This window comes from Saccoglossus kowalevskii, chromosome 3, assembly GCF_978046115.1.
Source record: "Saccoglossus kowalevskii chromosome 3, keSacKowa6.1, whole genome shotgun sequence".
In the NCBI taxonomy this organism is placed as follows: domain Eukaryota; kingdom Metazoa; phylum Hemichordata; class Enteropneusta; family Harrimaniidae; genus Saccoglossus; species Saccoglossus kowalevskii.
The window spans coordinates 38,241,723-38,265,060 of record NC_140643.1 but is presented as its reverse complement, the minus strand read 5'-3'; the positions used below and the strand labels follow the sequence as shown (position 1 = coordinate 38,265,060).

The 23,338-nt window shown below is 32.9% G+C and overlaps 2 protein-coding genes and 1 long non-coding RNA gene across 3 annotated transcripts; all 3 read right to left on the bottom strand.

Moving 5' to 3' along the window:
• Positions 1-1,036: 1,036 nt before the first annotated feature.
• Positions 1,037-13,435, bottom strand: LOC100376225 (uncharacterized). The gene is made up of 6 exons (XM_085496623.1): positions 13,426-13,435; positions 12,634-12,831; positions 8,305-8,502; positions 4,014-4,214; positions 3,440-3,682; positions 1,037-1,329 (listed from the first exon to the last, which is right to left on the bottom strand). The coding sequence occupies exons 1-6, from the start codon at positions 13,433-13,435 to the stop codon at positions 1,037-1,039; spliced, it is 1,143 nt and encodes a 380-aa protein (XP_085352749.1).
• A 3,138-nt stretch (positions 13,436-16,573) lies between these two features.
• Positions 16,574-17,480, bottom strand: LOC146747965 (uncharacterized). The gene is made up of 2 exons (XR_014928896.1): positions 17,217-17,480; positions 16,574-17,096 (listed from the first exon to the last, which is right to left on the bottom strand). It is a non-coding gene; the product is annotated as an uncharacterized LOC146747965 (long non-coding RNA).
• An 824-nt stretch (positions 17,481-18,304) lies between these two features.
• LOC102806330 (uncharacterized) lies at positions 18,305-23,003 on the bottom strand. Its single transcript, XM_078011857.2, has 5 exons — positions 22,966-23,003; positions 21,325-21,441; positions 19,901-20,164; positions 19,107-19,313; positions 18,305-18,409 (listed from the first exon to the last, which is right to left on the bottom strand). Exons 2-5 carry the CDS (start codon positions 21,422-21,424, stop codon positions 18,363-18,365), a joined length of 618 nt encoding a protein of 205 aa, XP_077867983.2. The 5' UTR covers positions 21,425-21,441; positions 22,966-23,003; the 3' UTR covers positions 18,305-18,362.
• Positions 23,004-23,338: the final 335 nt, after the last annotated feature.

Sequence of the window (23,338 nt, the reverse complement as noted above, 5' to 3'; positions counted from 1 at the left end):
CCTTTCAGGAGTACAGTTTTTCGGAATAAACAATATTTAGAAGTACGATATTTTCCCCTTGGGGTACATGAATATACTTGCCGAGTGAAATGAAATTTGAACAACAGTAATGGTACTTTTAGGCAGTCACTTATTTTGGCCCAAACTAATTTGCATATCACCCATGCAATAATGTTTTCGGTATTTTCACGGTCCATATGCAAATGACATGGTATTTTCATTGGCTACCGAACTATTTTTATTTTGTAAACCATTTTCGTCTGCTATTTTTATCCAGTTCAAATCCCACACCCTCGAGATGCCGTGTATTCTGCTGTACTTTCACTCGCTTCACTCGTGAAAGTACGGCCGCAGGATACACCGCATCACTCGTGAAAATAACTCCCATACGCAACGAAAGCCACGGGGAGGGTGTGGGGTTCTGTCATATTACTGCACGACCAAATCTTGGAGAATAATTATATTACTGACATCTTCTAACTGATTTTCATGACCAGTCATGTATAAATGCCTTCATTCCCTGCAATTATGTTCACCAATGGTTATTACTGCTTTTATTTTCCTATAAATATATTGTGGCCCTATTTGAAGTGAACCAAAGTAAATATACAAATGAGTAGTGTAAAACTGGTAAAGTCATCAGGTATTACACAAAAAACAAGATTAATATTCATGTTCTTCAATTAAGGCAAACCTGATATGGATCACAGCCACTGCCATGAATAGGTAACGTAATGCATGTTTAATAAGCGATCACATGATCAGGAATTAACTGTTTGTCAATCTCTGGAACTAAGCGTTGACACACTGTTCATACAACATACCTTATTCCCAAAACAATTTACATCAGGCTTTTATGGAAGAAATCTCACACGGAGAAACAAAAACCACCTAACTTGTTTTTAAACTCAATTGGTCATACCCTCTTATACACACGAAACACTGGCATACCCGTGGTACCTGTGAAGTAATGCCATGAGCTGCTATAACTTTTCAGTGTCCAACTATTATTGCTATAGTGGTAATAAAGCACGTACTATACTTCGCTATCAACTTCTCTTGCCAGAGCTGGTTGCGGAGCACTGTACAGATTTGGAATATTACCAGTTACATCTCCTTCCCTCATCTCCATTGCGGCATCATAGCTTGGAGGTGGCGGAAGACTTTCTTCTCCGGGCTGAGTAGACACATTGTTATATGCCGGGGGTTGTTCTATTGCTGGTGCTGATGGTTGCGGTGGTGTGATCACAATAGGAACCGTTGTATCAGCTCGTCTGTTCTGTTGACTGCCTTGAAATGGTTCATACCAAGAAGGGTAATGCTGATATGCTGGGAAAGAAAAATAATCTGCCATCATGTATTCTGTGTATTAAGATGTTTTAGAGTATATTAATATTTGCGAGAGGTACTTTTATATTAATGTCTCAGAATGAAATAGTATAGTGTTAGTGTGGTTATATTGACTCTGTTTTTGGAGTAACCTGACTTTTTCATGAACATTTGCTATCAATTTGATACTAAACAATCAGAATATGTATTGACATAGATGGATACTGAAGAGTGTGCACAAAGATTGTACAATTGACAACCTGTCTGCCTGAATACCTTGTTGTATCCTTATACAATGGTTATTAAATTAATATACATCAGTCAGAACCAACTATTTGGTTTCCAAGGACACCATTAACAGTAACATGTGACAAGGAATGACTGCATCAGCTATATAGACAATTTGATTTTCCATTAGTGCCATGCCCATTCTCTAAGATTCAGTCAGCATGTAAAACACACACTTTACACTGCTGTATGTTAAAAGATACATCATTCCCAGGTGACATTGCAGTCACATGTGACAAGAAATGACACCATCGGTAAGCCATTGCAAATTTCCCTTAGCACCACACCCATTCTCTAAGATTCAGTCAGCATATGAAACACACACTTCACACTACTGCATGTTACAAGATACATCATTCCCAGGTGACATTACAGTCACATGTGACAAGAAATGACACCATCGGTGAGCCATTGTAAATTTTCCCTAGTACAACATCCATTCTCTAAGATTCAGTCAGCATGTGAAACACACACTTCACACTGCTGTATGTTACAAGATACATCATTCCCAGGTGACATTGCAGTCACATATGTGACAAGAAATGACACCATCGGTGAGCCATTGTAAATTTCCCTTAGCATCACACCCATTCTCTAAGATTCAGTCAGCATATGAAACACACACTTCACACTACTGCATGTTACAAGATACATCATTCCCAGGTGACATTACAGTCACATGTGACAAGAAATGACACCATCAGTGAGCCATTGTAAATTTTCCCTAGTACAACATCCATTCTCTAAGATTCAGTCAGCATGTGAAACACACACTTTACACTGCTGTATGTTACAAGATACATCATTCCCAGGTGACATTGCAGTCACATGTGACAAGAAATGACACCATCGGTGAGCCATTGTAAATTTCCCTTAGCATCACACCCATTCTCTAAGATTCAGTCAGCATATGAAACACACACTTCACACTACTGCATGTTACAAGATACATCATTCCCAGGTGACATTGCAGTCACATGTGACAAGAAATGACACCATCGGTGAGCCATTGTAAATTTCCCCTAGCATCACACCCATTCTCTAAGATTCAGTCAGCATGTAAAACACACACTGCTGTATGTTACAAGATACATCATTCCCAGGTGACATTGCATTCACATGTGACAAGAAATGACAACATCGGTGAGCCATTGTAAATTTCCCCTAGCATCACACCCATTCTCTAAGATTCAGTCAGCATGTAAAACACACACTGCTGTATGTTACAAGATACATCATTCCCAGGTGACATTGCATTCACATGTGACAAGAAATGACACCATCGGTGAGCCATTGTAAATTTCCCCTAGCATCACACCCATTCTCTAAGATTCAGTCAGCATGTAAAACACACACTGCTGTATGTTACAAGATACATCATTCCCAGGTGACATTGCAGTCACATGTGACAAGAAATGACACCATCAGTGAGTCATTGTAAATTTCCCAAAGCATGTACCACACCCATTCTCTAAGATTCAGTCAGCATGTAAAACACACAATTCATACTGCTGTATGTTAGAAGATACATCATTCCCAGGTGACATTGCAGTCACATGTGACAAGAAATGACTGAATCAGTTAGACATTTTTAATTTTCCTTAGTGCCATGCCCACTCAGTTAGCCAGTGACAATTACATTCACTACTGCATTTTGCTCTATTAGTAGCCCTTGTAATTACCAAAAACCAAAAAGGTGTGTCTATGGTCAAAATGATTTATATTTTGATAATCCAGTATACCATAAATGCATTTTTTGTTTATGTGTGTTTCTAATAAAGCGCATACAGTATCCAAAATTTAAATATAGAAATATTCTTACGTTGTTGTGAAGATGGTGGTTGTGGTGGTACTGTTGTTCCCACAACTACTGGATGACTTGTACCAGTTGTCACAGTGGTAAATCTAGAGGTGCTAGTAACATTACGTCCTCGGCTCCTCAATCTCAGTCGGATGATGCATATTGCTATGGTAACAACAAAGAAGATAACAACACCAACGATGTACTGAATATATGTAGTTTCACCTGATGAATCTGAGGAGTCGTATTTATCATCGTTCCAGTCTAAAAAAAAAAATGTTATACTGTAAATGGGATAATTTTTATACTGGGTTTCAATTTCACTATTGACAAATGATGTCCATTAAAATTAAATTCACATAATAAACAATTCAAATTACAATAGAATTTCTGTCAAATAAGGACACTAAATTAGTATGTATTTACATATTAAACTAATCTGACTCATGTGAATGTGTGTGACAATTAATACACAAGTGAAAGCATTTAATACAAGTATAAATATTTATCTTATTTTTAATCTCACACTGCAGCAATTAATTTAAGATTAGTCACATAAGTACCTCTATAAATACAATAATAAAAACACACCTACCAAAATAGTCTTGACAGGTTGAACCACTGTATCCAGAATCACAATGACATATTCCATTAGAACAATAGCCATTATAGTTACAGTCACCATTTGTAGAACAGTCAGTACCCATGTCACAAAAGGGTCCTGTGTAGCCAGGATTACACACACACGTACCAGATGAGCAGTATCCATAACCACATTCATAGCTATACGTACAAGCTGTTGAACAAAAGCATTAACAAATACATATATAATTTACAATATTATTTGATATCTACTGTAAAAACATTTGTTTCATATCATGACAGCTGTTAAAACCATTTTTGTACTTATTTTACCTTTTAAAAAGTGCTAACATCTTGCAGTAAAATCAACGCCAAACTTGCAATTGATAAATCATATAGTGCAACTTTGATAATAATGAATTTTACTTCTGCAATGCATTGAGCAATTGCAAAAACTGTAGTTTGATTGGTTAATGCCATTCTTGACCTATCAGGTCAAAGGAAGCAATGGCAGTTCAATGGCAGTTCAGATGATCATTTTCATGATGTTCACAACATCATGTACCGTTCAATCATTTCTGTTTTCGATAATATAGACCAATTTAAACTTAAACTATTGCTCAAGGAAGATAAATTTTTGGTGGGCGGGGTTTTTTACATTACATGTATTATAATAAAATTAAATTTTATATCAAGATGTATTACAATAGAAATCCTATGTGACAATAGAATTCAACATTAATTTCATAAAATCCTAGATCTGCAATATTACAATCCTATTTACAAGTATTACTGTAACAATAGAATCCTTATATCTTTACACATATTTCAACAGAATTCTATGTCTACATGTCTTACGATAGAATTCTACATCTACATGTATTACAATAGAATTCTACATCTACATGTATTACAATAGAATTCTACATCTACATGTATTACAATAGAATTCTACATCTACATGTATTACAATAGAATTCTACATCTACATGTATTACAATAGAATTCTACATCTACATGTATTACAATAGAATTCTACATGTACATGTCATACAATAGAATTCTACATGTACATGTCATACAATAGAATTCTACATCTACATGTATTACAATAGAATTCTACATCTACATGTATTACAATAGAATTCTACATCTACATGTATTACAATAGAATTCTACATCTACATGTCATACAATAGAATTCTACATCTACATGTATTACAATAGAATTCTACATCTACATGTATTACAATAGAATTCTACATCTACATGTATTACAATAGAATTCTACATTTACATGTCATACAATTAAATTCTACATCTACATGTATTACAATAGGATTCTACATCTACATGTATTACAATTGAATTCCACATCTACATGTATTACAATAGAATTCTACATCTACATGTCATACAATAGAATTCTACATCTACATGTATTACAATAGAATTCTACATCTACATGTATTACAATAGAATTCTACATCTACATGTATTACTATAGAATTCTACATTTACATGTATTACAATTGAATTCTACATCTACATGTATTACAATAGAATTCTACATTTACATGTATTACAATAGAATTCTACATCTACATGTATTACAATAGAATTCTACATCTACATGTCATACAATAGAATTCTACATCTACATGTATTACAATAGAATTCTACATCTACGTGTATTACAATAGAATTCTACATTTACATGTATTACAATAGAATTCTACATCTACATGTATTACAATAGAATTCTACATCTACATGTCATACAATAGAATTCTACATCTACATGTATTACAATAGAATTCTACATCTACATGTATTACAATAGAATTCTACATCTACATGTATTACAATAGAATTCTACATGTACATGTCTTACAATAGAATTCTACATCTACATGTATTACAATAGGATTCTACATTTACATGTCATACAATTGAATTCTACATCTACATGTATTACACTAGAATTCTACATCTACATGTATTACAATAGAATTCTACATCTACATGTATTACAATAGAATTCTACATCTACATGTATTACAATAGAATTCTACATCTACATGTATTACAATAGAATTCTACATCTACATGTCATACAATTGAATTCTACATCTACATGTATTACAATAGAATTCTACATCTACATGTATTACAATTGAATTCTACATCTACATGTATTACACTAGAATTCTACATCTACATGTATTACAATAGAATTCTACATCTACATGTATGACAATAGAATTCTACCTCTACATGTATTACAATAGAATTCTACATCTACATGTATTACAATAGAATTCTACATTTACATGTCATACAATAGAATTCTACATCTACATGTCATACAATAGAATTCTACATCTACATGTATTACAATAGAATTCTACATCTACATGTATTACAATAGGATTCTACATTTACATGTCATACAATTGAATTCTACATCTACATGTATTACAATAGAATTCTACATCTACATGTATTACAATAGAATTCTACATCTACATGTATTACAATAGAATTCTACATCTACATGTATTACAATAGAATTCTACATCTACATGTATTACAATAGAATTCTACATCTACATGTATTACAATAGGATTCTACATTTACATGTCATACAATTGAATTCTACATCTACATGTATTACAATAGAATTCTACATCTACATGTATTACAATAGAATTCTACATCTACATGTATTACAATAGAATTCTACATCTACATGTATTACAATAGAATTCTACATCTACATGTATTACAATAGAATTCTACATCTACATGTATTACAATAGAATTCTACATCTACATGTATTACAATAGAATTCTACATCTACATGTATTACAATAGAATTCTACATCTACATGTCATACAATAGAATTCTACATCTACATGTCTTACAATAGAATTCTACATCTACATGTATCGGGTATTACAATAGAATTCTACATCTACATGTATTACAATAGAATTCTACATCTACATGTTTTACAATAGAATTCTACATCTACATGTCATACAATAGAATTCTACATCTACATGTATTACAATAGAATTCTACATCTACATGTCATACAATAGAATTCTACATCTACATGTATTACAATAGAATTCTACATCTACATGTCATACAATAGAATTCTACATCTACATGTATTACAATAGAATTCTACATCTACATGTATTACAATAGGATTCTACATTTACATGTCATACAATAGAATTCTACATCTACATGTATTACAATAGAATTCTACATCTACATGTCATACAATAGAATTCTACATCTACATGTATTACAATATAATTCTACATCTACAGGTATTACAATAGAATTCTACATCTACATGTCATACAATAGAATTCTACATCTACATGTCATACAATAGTAAGAATTCTATGTTCACATGTATTACAATAGAATTCTACATGTACATGTCATACAATAGTAACAATTCTATGTTTTATGATAGAATATCCAATATCTATAATGTAAATAACCTTGGATTTATACATTGAGATCTCAGCATTAAATGCATATCGCCAGTGCTCAATGAATGTGATCAGTCAGGAATGGATCACAAAATGAAATCAACAGAATCTTTCGTAAAGTGGACCAAAAAAAAGACTGTTTGACAATCCAAGGTCCAGACATGGATGCCCTGTAACAAGGAAACGTGAAGTTCCAAAAATACCTCTACTGATTCTAATGAGTTAGCAGGTATGATAGTCTTGCCCGAGTCAGTATAAATGGTTAACATAACATAGCTTAATACAAGTATAAATATTTATCTTATCTGTAATCTCACACTTCAGCAATTATTTTAAGATTAGTTACCTGAGTACCTTGATAAATACAATTTTAAAAACACATGTTGTCGGAGATTCATGATGTATATCTGTATTTGTTTAGTATTATGTCATAGAAGTAACTCGTTTATCTTTTCATACAAAGGATTCTCCAGAATAATTGTTGACAAATGAGAATCATTTAATTTCAGCCAATCATTTTTTTCAATACTGTATTTTTTTTTCTTGCGTAATTTACATTTTTTTTCGCGCTTACATGTTTTCTCTCACATTCGATACGCACCTATATAAAAGGGCTAGTTTAGAGGTTTCAATGACTCTTTATTAATATGTAACATGTTTCTATGCCAGTGTGTCAAGCAATAAACCATACCGTGTTCTTTTTGTTTACATCTAGATTTGACTGTTGTACATTCTGTCATCAAGTACTACCGAAGCGCACTACTCTATCCCCCACACACGTACCATTATATTGACAGGTAGAACCACTGTATCCGTAATCACAAGAACATATTCCTTCAGAACAATAGCCATGATAGTTACAATCACCATTTGTAGAACAGTCAGTCCCCATGTCACAAAAGGGTCCTGTGTAGCCAGGATTACAGATACATGTACCAGATGAGCAGTATCCATAACCACATTCATAGCTATACGTACAAGCTGTTGAACAAAAGCATTAACAAATACATAATTATATAATTTACAATATTATTTGATATCTACTGTAAAAAACATTTGTTTCATATCATGACAGCTGTTAAAACCATTTTTGTACTTATTTTACCTTTTAAAAAGTGCTAACATCTTGCAGTAAAATCAACGCCAAACTTGCAATTGATAAATCATACAGTGCAACTTTGATAATAATGAATTTTACTTCTGCAATGCATTGAGCAATTGCAAAAACTGTAGTTTGATTGGTTAAAGCCATTCTTGACCTATCAGGTCAAAGGAAGCAATGGCAGTTCAATGTGTGATCAAGAAAACATGACCTCTATGATAGTAGATGATCATTTTCATGATGTTCACAACATCATGTACCGTTCAATCATTTCTGTTTTCTATAATACAGACCAATTTAAACTTAAACTATTGCTCAAGGAAGATAAATTTTTGGTGGGCGGGGTTTTTTACATTACATGTATTATAATAAAATTAAATTTTATATCAAGGTGTATTACAATAGAAATCCTATGTGACAATAGAATTCAACATTAATTTCATAAAATGCTAGATCTGCAATATTACAATCCTATTTATAAGTATTACTGTAACAATAGAATTCTTATATCTATACACATATTTCAACAGAATTCTATGTCTACATGTCTTACAATAGAATTCTACATCTACATGTATTACAATAGAATTCTACATCTACATGTATTACAATTGAATTCTACATCTACATGTCATACAATAGAATTCTACATCTACATGTATTACAATAGAATTCTACATCTACATGTCATACAATTGAATTCTACATCTACATGTATTACAATAGAATTCTACATCTACATGTATTACAATTGAATTCTACATCTACATGTATTACAATTGAATTCTACATCTACATGTCATACAATAGAATTCTACATCTAGATGTATTACAATTGAATTCTACATCTACATGTATTACAATAGAATTCTACATCTACATGTATTACAATAGAATTCTACATCTACATGTATTACAATTGAATTCTACATCTACATGTATTACAATAGAATTCTACATCTACATGTCTTACAATAGAATTCTACATCTACATGTATTACAATAGAATTCTACATCTACATGTCATACAATAGAATTCTACATCTACATGTATTACAATAGAATTCTACATCTACATGTATTACAATAGAATTCTACATCTACATGTATTACAATTGAATTCTACATATACATGTATTACAATTGAATTCTACATATACATGTATTACAATGGAATTCTACATCTACATATATTACAATAGAATTCTACATATACATGTATTACAATAGAATTCTACATCTACATGTATTACAATAGAATTCTACATCTACATGTCATACAATAGAATTCTACATCTACATGTATTACAATAGAATTCTACATCTACATGTATTACAATAGAATTCCACATCTACATGTATTACAATAGAATTCTACATCTACATGTAATAGAATTCTACATCTACATGTCATACAATAGAATTCTACATCTACATGTCATACAATAGAATTCTACATCTACATGTCATACAATTGAATTCTACATCTACATGTCATACAATTGAATTCTACATCTACATGTATTACAATTGAATTCTACATTTACATGTATTACAATTGAATTCTACATCTACATGTATTACAATTGAATTCTACATCTACATGTATTACAATAGAATTCTACATCTACATGTCTTACAATAGAATTCTACATCTACATGTATTACAATTGAATTCTACATCTACATGTATTACAATAGAATTCTACATCTACATGTATTACAATAGAATTCTACATCTACATGTATTACAATTGAATTCTACATCTACATGTCATACAATTGAATTCTACATCTACATGTCATACAATTGAATTCTACATCTACATGTATTACAATAGAATTCTACATCTACATGTATTACAATAGGATTCTACATCTACATGTATTACAATTGAATTCTACATCTACATGTATTACAATAGAATTCTACATCTACATGTCATACAATTGAATTCTACATCTACATGTATTACAATAGGATTCTACATTTACATGTCATACAATTGAATTCTACATCTACATGTATTACACTAGAATTCTACATCTACATGTATTGCAATAGAATTCTACATCTACATGTATTACAATAGAATTCTACCTCTACATGTATTACAATAGAATTCTACATCTACATGTATTACAATAGAATTCTACATTTACATGTCATACAATAGAATTCTACATCTACATGTATTACAATAGGATTCTACATTTACATGTCATACAATTGAATTCTACATCTACATGTATTACAATAGAATTCTACATCTACATGTATTACAATAGAATTCTACATCTACATGTATTACAATAGAATTCTACATTTACATGTCATACAATTGAATTCTACATCTACATGTATTACACTAGAATTCTACATCTACATGTATTGCAATAGAATTCTACATCTACATGTATTACAATAGAATTCTACCTCTACATGTATTACAATAGAATTCTACATCTACATGTATTACAATAGAATTCTACATTTACATGTCATACAATAGAATTCTACATCTACATGTATTACAATAGGATTCTACATTTACATGTCATACAATTGAATTCTACATCTACATGTATTACAATAGAATTCTACATCTACATGTATTACAATAGAATTCTACATCTACATGTATTACAATAGAATTCTACATCTACATGTCATACAATAGAATTCTACATCTACATGTATTACAATAGAATTCTACATCTACATGTATTACAATAGAATTCTACATCTACATGTATTACAATAGAATTCTACATCTACATGTATTACAATAGAATTCTACATCTACATGTATTACAATAGAATTCTACATCTACATGTCATACAATAGAATTCTACATCTACATGTCTTACAATAGAATTCTACATCTACATGTACCGGGTATTACAATAGAATTCTACATCTACATGTATTACAATAGGATTCTACATTTACATGTCATACAATAGAATTCTACATCTACATGTATTACAATAGAATTCTAAATCTACATGTCATACAATAGAATTCTACATCTACATGTATTACAATATAATTCTACATCTACAGGTATTACAATAGAATTCTACATCTACATGTCATACAATAGAATTCTACATCTACATGTCATACAATAGTAAGAATTCTATGTTCACATGTATTACAATAGAATTCTACATGTACATGTCATACAATAGTAACAATTCCATGTTTTATGATAGAATATCCAATATCTATAATGTAAATAACCTTGGATTTATACACTGAGATCTCAGCATTAAATGCATATCGCCAGTGCTCAATGAATGTGATCAGTCAGGAATGGATCACAAAATGAAATCAACAGAATCTTTAGTAAAGTGGACCAAAAAAAAGACTGTTTGACAATCCAAGGTGCCCTGTAACAAGGAAACATGAAGTTCCAAAAATACCTCTACTGATTCTAATGAATTAGCAGGTATGATAGTCTTGCCCGAGTCAGTATAAATGGTTAACATAACATAGCTTAATACAAGTATAAATATTTATCTTATCTGTAATCTCACACTTCAGCAATTATTTTAAGATTAGTTACCTGAGTACCTTGATAAATACAATTTTAAAAACACATGTTGTCGGAGATTCATGATGTATATCTGTATTTGTTTAGTATTATGTCATAGAAGTAACTCGTTTATCTTTTCATACAAAGGATTCTCCAGAATAATTGTTGACAAATGAGAATCATTTAATTTCAGCCAATCATTTTTTTCAATACTGTATTTTTTTTTCTTGCGTAATTTACAATTTTTTTCGCGCTTACATGTTTTCTCTCACATTCGATACGCACCTATATAAAAGGGCTAGTTTAGAGGTTTCAATGACTCTTTATTAATATGTAACATGTTTCTATGCCAGTGTGTCAAGCAATAAACCATACCGTGTTCTTTTTGTTTACATCTAGATTTGATTGTTGTACATTCTGTCATCAAGTACTACCGAAGCGCACTACTCTATCCCCCACACACGTACCATTATATTGACAGGTAGAACCACTGTATCCGTAATCACAAGAACATATTCCTTCAGAACAATAGCCATGATAGTTACAATCACCATTTGTAGAACAGTCAGTCCCCATGTCACAAAAGGGTCCTGTGTAGCCAGGATTACAGATACATGTACCAGATGAGCAGTATCCATCACCACATTCATAATCAAACGTGCAATCTGTTGAACAAAAGCATTTAACAAATACATGTATAATTTACAATATTTGAACAATTACCCCCTCCCCCACCAAAGACGGGTATACATGTACATCATGAATGTGGCCCTTGAACATGAATATTTAGAGTAGTATGTAGTTGTACACTGAATGCATACAAAAATTACATAGCCAATACAGTTCAAATTGATTACAAAATAATTTTTATTCCGCGTGAAAACGAAAACGTATCCACAGTTAATAGAGCTACATGTACGTAAATACAATAATTAGCATAACAAAAGATGACCTTTATGACCATTTACTGACTGCGTCAACGCAATTTGAAATATAGGGTTGTGTACAGTTTGGGTCATTACAGTTTGGATTTTCCACGTTTTCATCCCGGTTTTTGTACAATTTGGACTGTAATTTGCCCATTGAAAGTACAGTTGTGAAATAAACCGGTTTTGTGACTCATCATACATGTACTACTTGTAACTGTGGATATTTGACGTTCTAGTGTATTTTGTTCGATCAAATTTTGAGACATGGCAGGACGCGGTAGTGTATCATGTACGATAACCGGCACGGTGACCTCAGTCCCAACATCTGACCTGGATACATCTTTGGTATAACCAAAGTTTTGTGACAGTATGCCTGAAGTTTGTTGGTGTATGATCGAATTCTCGCATCATTTTTGTGACACATACATGTACCTTGTCTCAACACGGTGAATAAAGGACATTGCACGCCAGCGCTCTGTACAGTGGTTGGTGTACACTCGGGACAAATCTGCAGATTTCGAAATTACCTTCATCATCTCCTGTAATATATTTACCCATAGTGGAGAATTACAATACCATACATAATGTATATCATCATCGAATTCTGCGTTGTCCTGTGGTCTTTGAAACAGATGGCAATTACCCGGGTGCAATTTCACTGCAATTTTGTCAGCTACAACCCTCACAGTGTTGAGGGACGGTGGTTTAGGTTTGTGTGGCGAGCAACGACCACTATATTTCCCTAAAAATCAAATACTACCGATTTTATGTATTTCCGCATTAAACCTGTAGTCAATTCATGTTCCAGGGCCACTTTGTTTAGCTTCGCATTATCAGCCAATATACCATTAATTGCATATGCAACTTTTGTGTTTGGACCAATCAAATCGATGGATGACACCATCAATATACTGGTAGAATATAAGATTTGATATCTAATGTAAAAACATTACAGTTACTGTTTTACATCAGCATGACAGCTGTCAAAACCATTTTTGTACTTATTTTTAATAGGTCTTTATATTGTTCCATGGCGCACATGTACCAAGTTTCATTTATAATGTGATGATTAATCCTAACTAAACTAGTGGAAAGCTGAAAAGTAAATTATTATGCAAATTAGGTAATTATTATAGATGTACATAAACCTAAAACTAATTTGATCATCACATTGTGTTAGAGTACATATATACCAAGATTCATTGAATTAAGATAAGTACTGTCACAGACCACCTATGTACGAAGTTATTATGCAAATTAGGTAATTAATATGATCTGATTTCAACCCAAAACTGAGCAGGTCTGTGCAATATTCTGGAGCATCAATGCACCAAGTTTCATTAAAATGGAATAATTTGTACATGTGATATCAGTGTAAAAGCTGAAAATGTGCTAATTATGCAAATTAGGTAATTAATATGCACTGATTTTAACCCAAATATAGTCAGGTCTGTGCATTGTCCTAGAACATCTATGTACCAAGATTCATTGAAATGGGATAATTAGTACTTGCGATATCAGTGTAAAAGCCAAAAATTACCTAATTATGCAAATTAGTTGATTAATATGCACACATTTTTACTTGAAATTAATAATGTCTTTGGATTGTTCTGGAGCATCTATGTACTTGAATTTTACTTGCGTCTCGGAACAAAACATCATTTTTTTTCTATGTTATATGTAAAATAATCATGACCAAGTAATAATCAACATTTGTAACGCCTAGAAAATAAGTTATTCGCCTAGCATGAACAAATTATCCTACTGTGATTTTTTGCTACCATTTAAACAACCTGTTCAAGTTTGTTTTAGTGAAATTTGCTGTATACTATGAAAACATTTTAGTAATTTTTATCATGTGGAAATATAGAAAAAAAAAATTCAAAACCAAAAATTAAAAAAAAAAAATTAAAAACAATTCACTCTTGTCTGTGATGCATGAAGTAGAATATTTACAATATAAGACAATTCAAATCACATATTCAAAGGATATCTGACTAGTATTTATAAGAGGTTAATTTTTGGTGATTTTCTATGAAGAACTCATTCCAAATTTCATTTGCACTTTAATCAAACCTATTTTGTACTAATGGCATCACAGATTGCAATGAATTTTTGAATGAAAAATGAAAAGCAAAATTCATTATAATATAACTTACCATTTTGCACATTGCAGAAAATACCAGACCATCTAGTGTCACAAATACAAAATCCATCTATAGCACAGTAACCATGGTTACAGTCCAATGAATTAAAGCATTTATTAGATATCTCACAATGTACACCAGAACCAGAATAGCATGAACATTCTCCATCAAAACAAATACCTTTATAGTTACAATCGCCATCGTCTATACAATCTGAAAATGAGTCAGAAATTTGACAGTCATTTTTATTATGACAACAGAATGTAATGTGATCAGTCCTACACATGGCTGCTCATATCTGAACAATGACCACAAATAGAACAGACAGTGGGCAAAATCGTTGATATACGCACATTAACGTACTCGCCCATGTACATGTATATTCCTGATATTCAAAGAAATACGTTGGTCAGTGCACACATAGATTCAGCGTGTGTATGACGAATACGCAACGTATATTCACACATTTGGAACATACTGATACGTAAATATACACAGCAGTATATTTACTCATACACTGCACTCATTAACGTACACGTAATGAAGAACAATGCTGTCTAACATATTCCTATGTATACATACATGTAGTATATACGACCACATGACTGCACAGAGTTAATACTGACGCAGATCTACGTATACGTTGCGTATACGGTCACGCAACAAACCAGTGCACATAATTAATATCGGCACAAATCTACGTATATTTTGAGTACAATATACTTGGCATATTTAAAGCGCATGCTATTGGCTGATTTTTCAGGAACATTTGCATACAGGTCACATATTATTGGTCAAACTTCATTTCCGGTTTATCAGTCACGTAGTAATTTGGTTCGACAGGGCACCGCAGGTGCTCGTAATTTTACTATATACTAGTATTTTGTTTATACATTGTAAATAAAGTATCGATAGTATTACTCGTGTTTGCTACCGCAGCACATTTATTTATAAACACAATACAACAACCTAGCAATATCTTGAGCTCCTGTTACTGTCATATACATGTAAAGATAAAGAAATGGTTATTGACACACCCATGGACATCCCAGTGATCAGTCGTTTTTTATCTGTATGTTATAAGTGACTGTTCCCCTGTGACTTGCATCAGACTAGATCGCATATACCACAGGAAATCAAATATGGCCACTTGATGTTCATGAAATAAGTACTAAAGGGCAACGTGAACAGTTCATAATCGGAAATAACGTTCACAGTAGATCTCAGGTGAATGATAATACATTTCAACTAATGAAATTTTGTGTTAATTAATATTGAGGACTTGTTTTGGGGTAATTGTAAATGTGGGAATAAAAGACAGACATCTGTGATTCAAGTGATTTAGTATTTATTTGTAATAACAATACACACACTTACAAGTACACAAATCTTCCACGACATACATAAATAAATCGTATGGGGTTTTAATTTTAATTTAATTGAAGGTGAAAAATAAGTACATTTCAAGTGGTTTAAATTTTGTATCACAGAAATAACGACATTCAAAAATTAATGCATTTGTAATTTATAAATTCAAAGAAAGGAAACAAAAGTAATAAAATTCCAGTAATAAGCTAAAAATATTGAAAGAGTCCATTTGGGTAGAAATCAGAAAAAAAAATCATGTTGGTCATCAAAACTTGGGACAATCATGGCTGGCTACTCAGTTGTCTAAATCCAAAATCAAGTTGTTCAGTGCCATAACCTGAATGTTGGAGACCTCACAATGAGCATTCCTTTCCAATCTTCTTTGCCGTCTTCCTCATCTGACAACATAATGTCGACAACTTTAGTCACCATGTCCCACATCTTTTTTTCTTCCTCTTTGACTTCTTTTTCCAGGCATTCCATCAGCTGCAATGATAGAAATATTATTTACAACTAACACTATATTTATTATTACAATGAACTGCTATTTTAACAAGCTTGAATAAAACGAATTCTTAATTATAAAAACTATTAATTAACACTTACTCATCTCCTCCTTGATTTTTATTTGTTCTTTAGTCTAGTATTTTTGGTTATTTCTTTGTGTTTTTCCAAGCTGTCTAAAAACACTCTAGTCTCTCTCTGTCATTTTCTAGTAACAGTACCTAAAATAGAATATGTAACAGTTTAATTGAGATTTGTCAAGCAAATTTGGAATTCAAAATCAAAACGTGCTAACCATTGTAGTAATAACTTATGTATATTATTTTTTCTGTATATTTCCATAAATTATATATAAAATTAGGGGTGGAAAATTTGTTCAAAAGAAACGCAAGCCAATCACCAAAAATAAAAATGCAAGTGAGGTGCAGCTGGAACAAATGTTGACACATTCAAGAAAAATAAAAAAAAATATAAATAAGACAACGCGAAAAAAAAAATTAATTGCAATGGTCATACCCGTGATTTCAAATGTTTGCCCAAAATATTATGCCATATAAAACTGTTGTTAAAATGCAAGTTGGTATAAATGATAGTGCTATATGACTAAATCCACTTGGACTTGCATACAGTCTCTTGTTTATGTTTTTCGTGTTTTTTCAATAAAAATAAAATATCATTCTCAAAAACAGACCAGAACAGAAAGTCAGTAGAAGACAAAAGTTTTCTTCGGCAGTGTGGGGGATAGCTGGTTAGTGCGGGAGAAAAAAAGAGGTGTTAATCCGAAAATTCATTGTCTGTTCTGTGATTGGTTCAGGCAACATTTCGGGGATCACGTTGTAGCTTCTTCTTTGGGAATGGGAGCGTGTAAATGGCGAGCGCAGAGTTACCGCAAAAGTTGGCTTACCGCTTTTGCCATTCATACACTACCATATTTTATTTAACAAGACATGACTGTCACAGTCCCCGTCATTTAATTAAATTATAAAATAATGTTAATGTTAAAATAATACATGGAACATCTACAATTCAATATGTACTCTATGTGGGTACAACTCATCATAAAGTGATTTCCCTTAATCTGATAACTGAAACTTTCATTGACCCAGGTCCAAACTATTAAAGTACACAAGCGCAACCAAACTATGTCTCATACATGCTCAAGAAACTGCATTCATAAATCTGATGTACCTTTAATAACAACTTGACCTCTTCAGGGGTACCAATGAAAGTGTAGCTTTTTAATGAAAATCACAGCTTTGACACCGTGCAGCATAGCTTGGTCAGGAAAAGCTTAGCTGCAGGAATGAAATCCGCTAGTTTAGACATCGAGAACTCAAGCTTTGAACATATTTTGATGTTGAGGGCGTACACAACATGGCTGCCTCCAAAAGCAGTGTTTCGCTGACTGGAAAATGCAGTAAATTAAAACCCAGTGAATATGTAAAATTTAGCTTAAAACACATTATCTAAATGATAAAACCGTAAATTTAAAAACCCACTGAATATGCCTGAAATGGTAAATCAGCGAAATGTAATACTTTATAGTTTGCCTATCCCACATAAAACCACAAACTACATGTAAGTTTCTCTCAGTTTCCTAGCCACTCATAATCTATCTTGAATTTTGTATAATTCTCCTTCAGAAACCCACAAACTTCCATAAAGTTTGCCTAATTTCTCCTCGTCACTCACAAACTACCTTATAGTTTGCCTACCCCACATAAACCCACTACCTACATTTAAGTTTCCCTAAATTTTCCTAGCCACTCATAAACTACCTTGAAGTTTGTGCAATTTTCCCTCAGAAACCCACAAACTACATTAATGTTTGCCTAATTTCTCATTACAAACTACCATAAAGTTTGCGACAATAGACCCTAGTCATAGACAAGCTGTCTCAAAGTTTGCTGATTACCGTAGTCAACCACAAACAAACACAATGTTTGGTATTAGTGTACTAAGCATAATAAAACATCACAATTATTAACTTACCATATTTCTCATTACAATATGCACCATAATAACCTTCAGAACAAATACATGTTTGAGCTTCTGTACAGTATCCATGTTCACCACATGGGAAATAAAGATCATGACATGGAGAATAAACATCACAGTAAATGCCAGAGAATCCTTCAATGCATTCACAATGTCCAGAAACACAGTCTCCACTGTAGCAGTCAGACATTGAAGTGCAAACTAAAAAAATAAAAACAAGATAACACATGTTTATATGAAACACTTGACATCTATTTTATCTAAAACCGCATCTCACTGCACTGTAGTAGCCCCAGCCAAGAGAGCCATAGGGAGTCGAAAACCATGATGGAGCTCGGACTTAAAAGTAAGTTTTTGAGTCTGGTACCACGCGGTGAACCTTGGCTGATTGAAGGCGGGTGGGGAGGTACAATGTGTACCCTGTCCCGAAAGCCATGCCCCGAGATCGGAGCCTTGGCTGCCAGCATCCCCGTTGGTGTTCTGTGTCTGGGGTCCCCATAGAGACCCGGTGCCACTAGCATGAGCCCCCCCCCCATCAGCCGGGGGGAGAGGATGGGGGGTTCCCCCTGGAAAAGATGTGTCTAGAATGCGAGCGGTGCTTCCTGTGTTTCTTCCTGTTTACACACCACCTGCAAAAGAAGACTGTGAGGATTCCCTCCAATCAGCGGGGGGAAAACGAAATACATCGGTACCTCCACCATTGGGCCTCTTGCTTGACGTCTTGGTACAAGTACCGGTAGCCGAGCACGAGGACTTCCCACTCATGCCAATGCACAACTCACACTTACCGATTAAACCTGATGCACGATCTTTTCCCAAGCGAGCAACGCGGTCAGTCTCAGCGATCTTAACGCAATGCTGGAAAGAATCCCAGGCCCCGGAACTCCAATGATCAAAAATGCCCTCTGGACAAAAGCCTGAACCCCGTACGCATTTAGTATGAGGGTTCCAATCTAGTATGTTCTGTGCACAGTTGATGCAAACCTGCCTCATAGGCCGAGGGGATAAAACCGGCGGCGAGCTTCTGGCGTTGCCAGTATATCTATCCATTTCTAAATACATTGTAAAAAAAAGACGATATGCATGAGGGAAACGAAACAGTTATAAAAGGTTCCGCCACAAAACCAACAAGTGGTTACGTAGTGGCGCCGGGTTTTAATTTCTTTGTTGTGAAAAAATATTACACACAAAGGGGAAACGACACGAGGGTAAAGAGACAAGAAAAACTTATCCTACCAGCTAGAATGTCAAATGCCGCGGCTGCAGCAGTCACCCACGCTAGAAACCCGGACAGGAAAAAGCAAACGAGACAGGCAGAGCCGCTCAGAATCATTCCCGACGAGGCGGAGATGAAAGAAGAGTGATTGTACAGCCGTTAATAGCGCTGCCATATAGGCTCGGTCACGTGGTTCGTGACGTAAGGGAAAAGAATCTTTGGGTCATGATGCTTCTTCTAACTTTGACCGGAGTCTATGGTGGGTAATTGAACATAGTGAATTAGTGATATCTTCACCAAATAAACAAACTTGAGAGAGTACCAGTCCATGTGTTGACATTATGAATTTCAAAGCAATGTTAATTTTGGAGAAGAATTTGAAAATTCGCAAACAATTTTTTAAAAAACTTGCAATGGTGCCTTGAAAATAATAATTCTGAGTGTAATCCATGTCAACAATATTCATATCAAATTGCAAAACAATCTGAAAAACATTATTTTTAACCATAAATGACAAAAAATATTCCCAAAAAATAGAGGTTTACAAATAGAGCTGGTTCTGAAACAAATAGAAATCAATTCAGATACTAATTGTGCTCAATAATTATGCACAACACTTGCACAAATATTCCAAATATAGCAGTGTTAAGTTTCATGTGAATCTGAGAACCAGTTCTAGTCTTATCAATGAAATGAGAATTCCTTTCAAATGCAAATGTTAACAATTCGTACCAAAACCTAATCAGATCTTGTAATTGTCTTATAGTTTACGACCGATTCTGATCACTGATTTTTGAGATATCACCTTCACAAATTTGCTGCAGACAGACAGACATCACCATGACATAAGCTAAAAAAATTTAATATTGACACATGCAAAACAGACTATAATACCTGCATAAGTCAATAAATATCAATTGTCTTTGAACCTGCTTTGAATTTCATTCATCTTATGAGAAATACTATTTGTAGACCATGACTGATGTGAGAATGTACCTGTCTGTGCCGATGATAATGTACCATGTAGTATGATACTGAACACCAGATAAACACCAAACAGCGGATGAGATGACATTGATTTCAACTTTGTAGGCATCTTAAGAAATCTGATATCTAAAAAAAAGAATATTTTATTAAAATATATAGATGTGCTATCATGCTATTGGTCCTCGACATATTGGTTGACATATGTAATTTGTTTATATTTTTGCCAACTAACATGCAAATTCTGATACCAATTTTTGCTCACTGATCATCACTAGCTTGCAATCTTTTGTAACAATGTTGTTCGTAAGTAGTTTTAGTAATGGAGAAACATACATGTGTATTTATTACATTTGTAGCAAACAACGCCATTGTTTTATTTCCCAGTGCAAACAACCAACTCTTGCTAACTAGTAGTTACAATGTATTTATGCATACTGTAAAATCTTTATTTTAGCTGGAATTAATTTTCACTCAAAAGATGTTTTGTGTCTTTTGTATGAAATTTTTGACAAGTTGAATGTAAAATATAGGAAAAATGGTATATTCGCTGGATTTTATTTTCACTGAATCATTCCTTCAGCGAAAATAGCGAAAATTAATTCCAAGCAAAAATAAAGTATTCACAGTCACCAAGATCTGGGATGTATTTTTCACTTTAAAATGACTACCATTCGAACATCTTGTATGTGTATATATAAAATATATATAAACTTAATTGGTCAAGGCATGTCAGAGATATGGCTGTGGAACAGCGTTCATTCAAACAAAATGGTCAGATATTTAAAAAGTGAATGCAAACCTGGCAAACTAATAAGTTCATGAATAATTGCGATGTGTTGTATACAAGTTATTGGCTTAAATCAGGTAAATAGGGAAGAAAGGTATTCGGATGGAGGTAGACATACAAATATGGCAGCAGGTCGACACACGAATATGCTTCCTGTAATGCGTGAATCTGATTGGCTGTCATGGTCATGAGGTATAAATGTCAGACATGAACAAAACATGAACGACATTCATTAAAACAAAATTACCACAAGCTGGCCCTTTTTTAGTTGATCTGAAAAACATTTATAATATGCACAATATTGTGATTATAAATTCATGGGGAAATCATATGAAATATAACGTGTTATAAATTAGTGAAGTGAAAATACTGTAAACAATTTTATTTATGTAGTTAATAAAAGGTAACAGATGTGCAATATAATATTGGCAAATAAGACCAACAAAATAGTCATGAATAAACAAAAATAACAATAAAAAAAAACATAAAACATTTAAACATAAGCCAAGTTGATCTTTAGGGAAAGTATTAATTATTCAGTGCCAACAACAGATTGTGTTTTTACCATAACTTTAACATACACTAAAATACATTATTTTAGCTGGATTACAATGTCAATATGTTACTGTGAGATACTTTATTTTCGTTTGGAATAAATTTTCGCTATTTTCACTGAAAGAATGATTCAGTGAAAATTAAATCCAGTGAATATACCTTTTTTCCTATATTTCACATTCAACTCGTCAGAAATCAGTGAAAATAAATTCCATACAAAACACCTCAAAACACATTTCAGGGAAAATTAATTCCAGCTAAAATAATTTAAAGTATTTTACAGTAGCCAACACGACTATGTATCTCACCTTGCTTTAGCAAAACAATGCACAACCACCAGAAACTAATCTACTGGATTAAAGGAAATGTTCATTACACCAGGTTAAATGAAGCCGTGAATTTGTTTTATGGCCATTTACAAATATTTAAAAAACTTTTATCTCGAAAGATCCTTGCACTTTGTTCAAATTGAGGGAAGATGATTAGGTACATTGGATGACGTCCATTAATCATGAGTCTTAACAAGGTTTCTTCAATTCTCCATTGTCGCATTTACTGCCATGAATGTAACTGATAATTTCTATCAAATTTGTTTAAACGGTGTTGGTCATTGGGCCGCACATATGCGACATAAGTGTTAATGTCATCCAATGCACTTTTCTAATTTATCACAAGTATGAG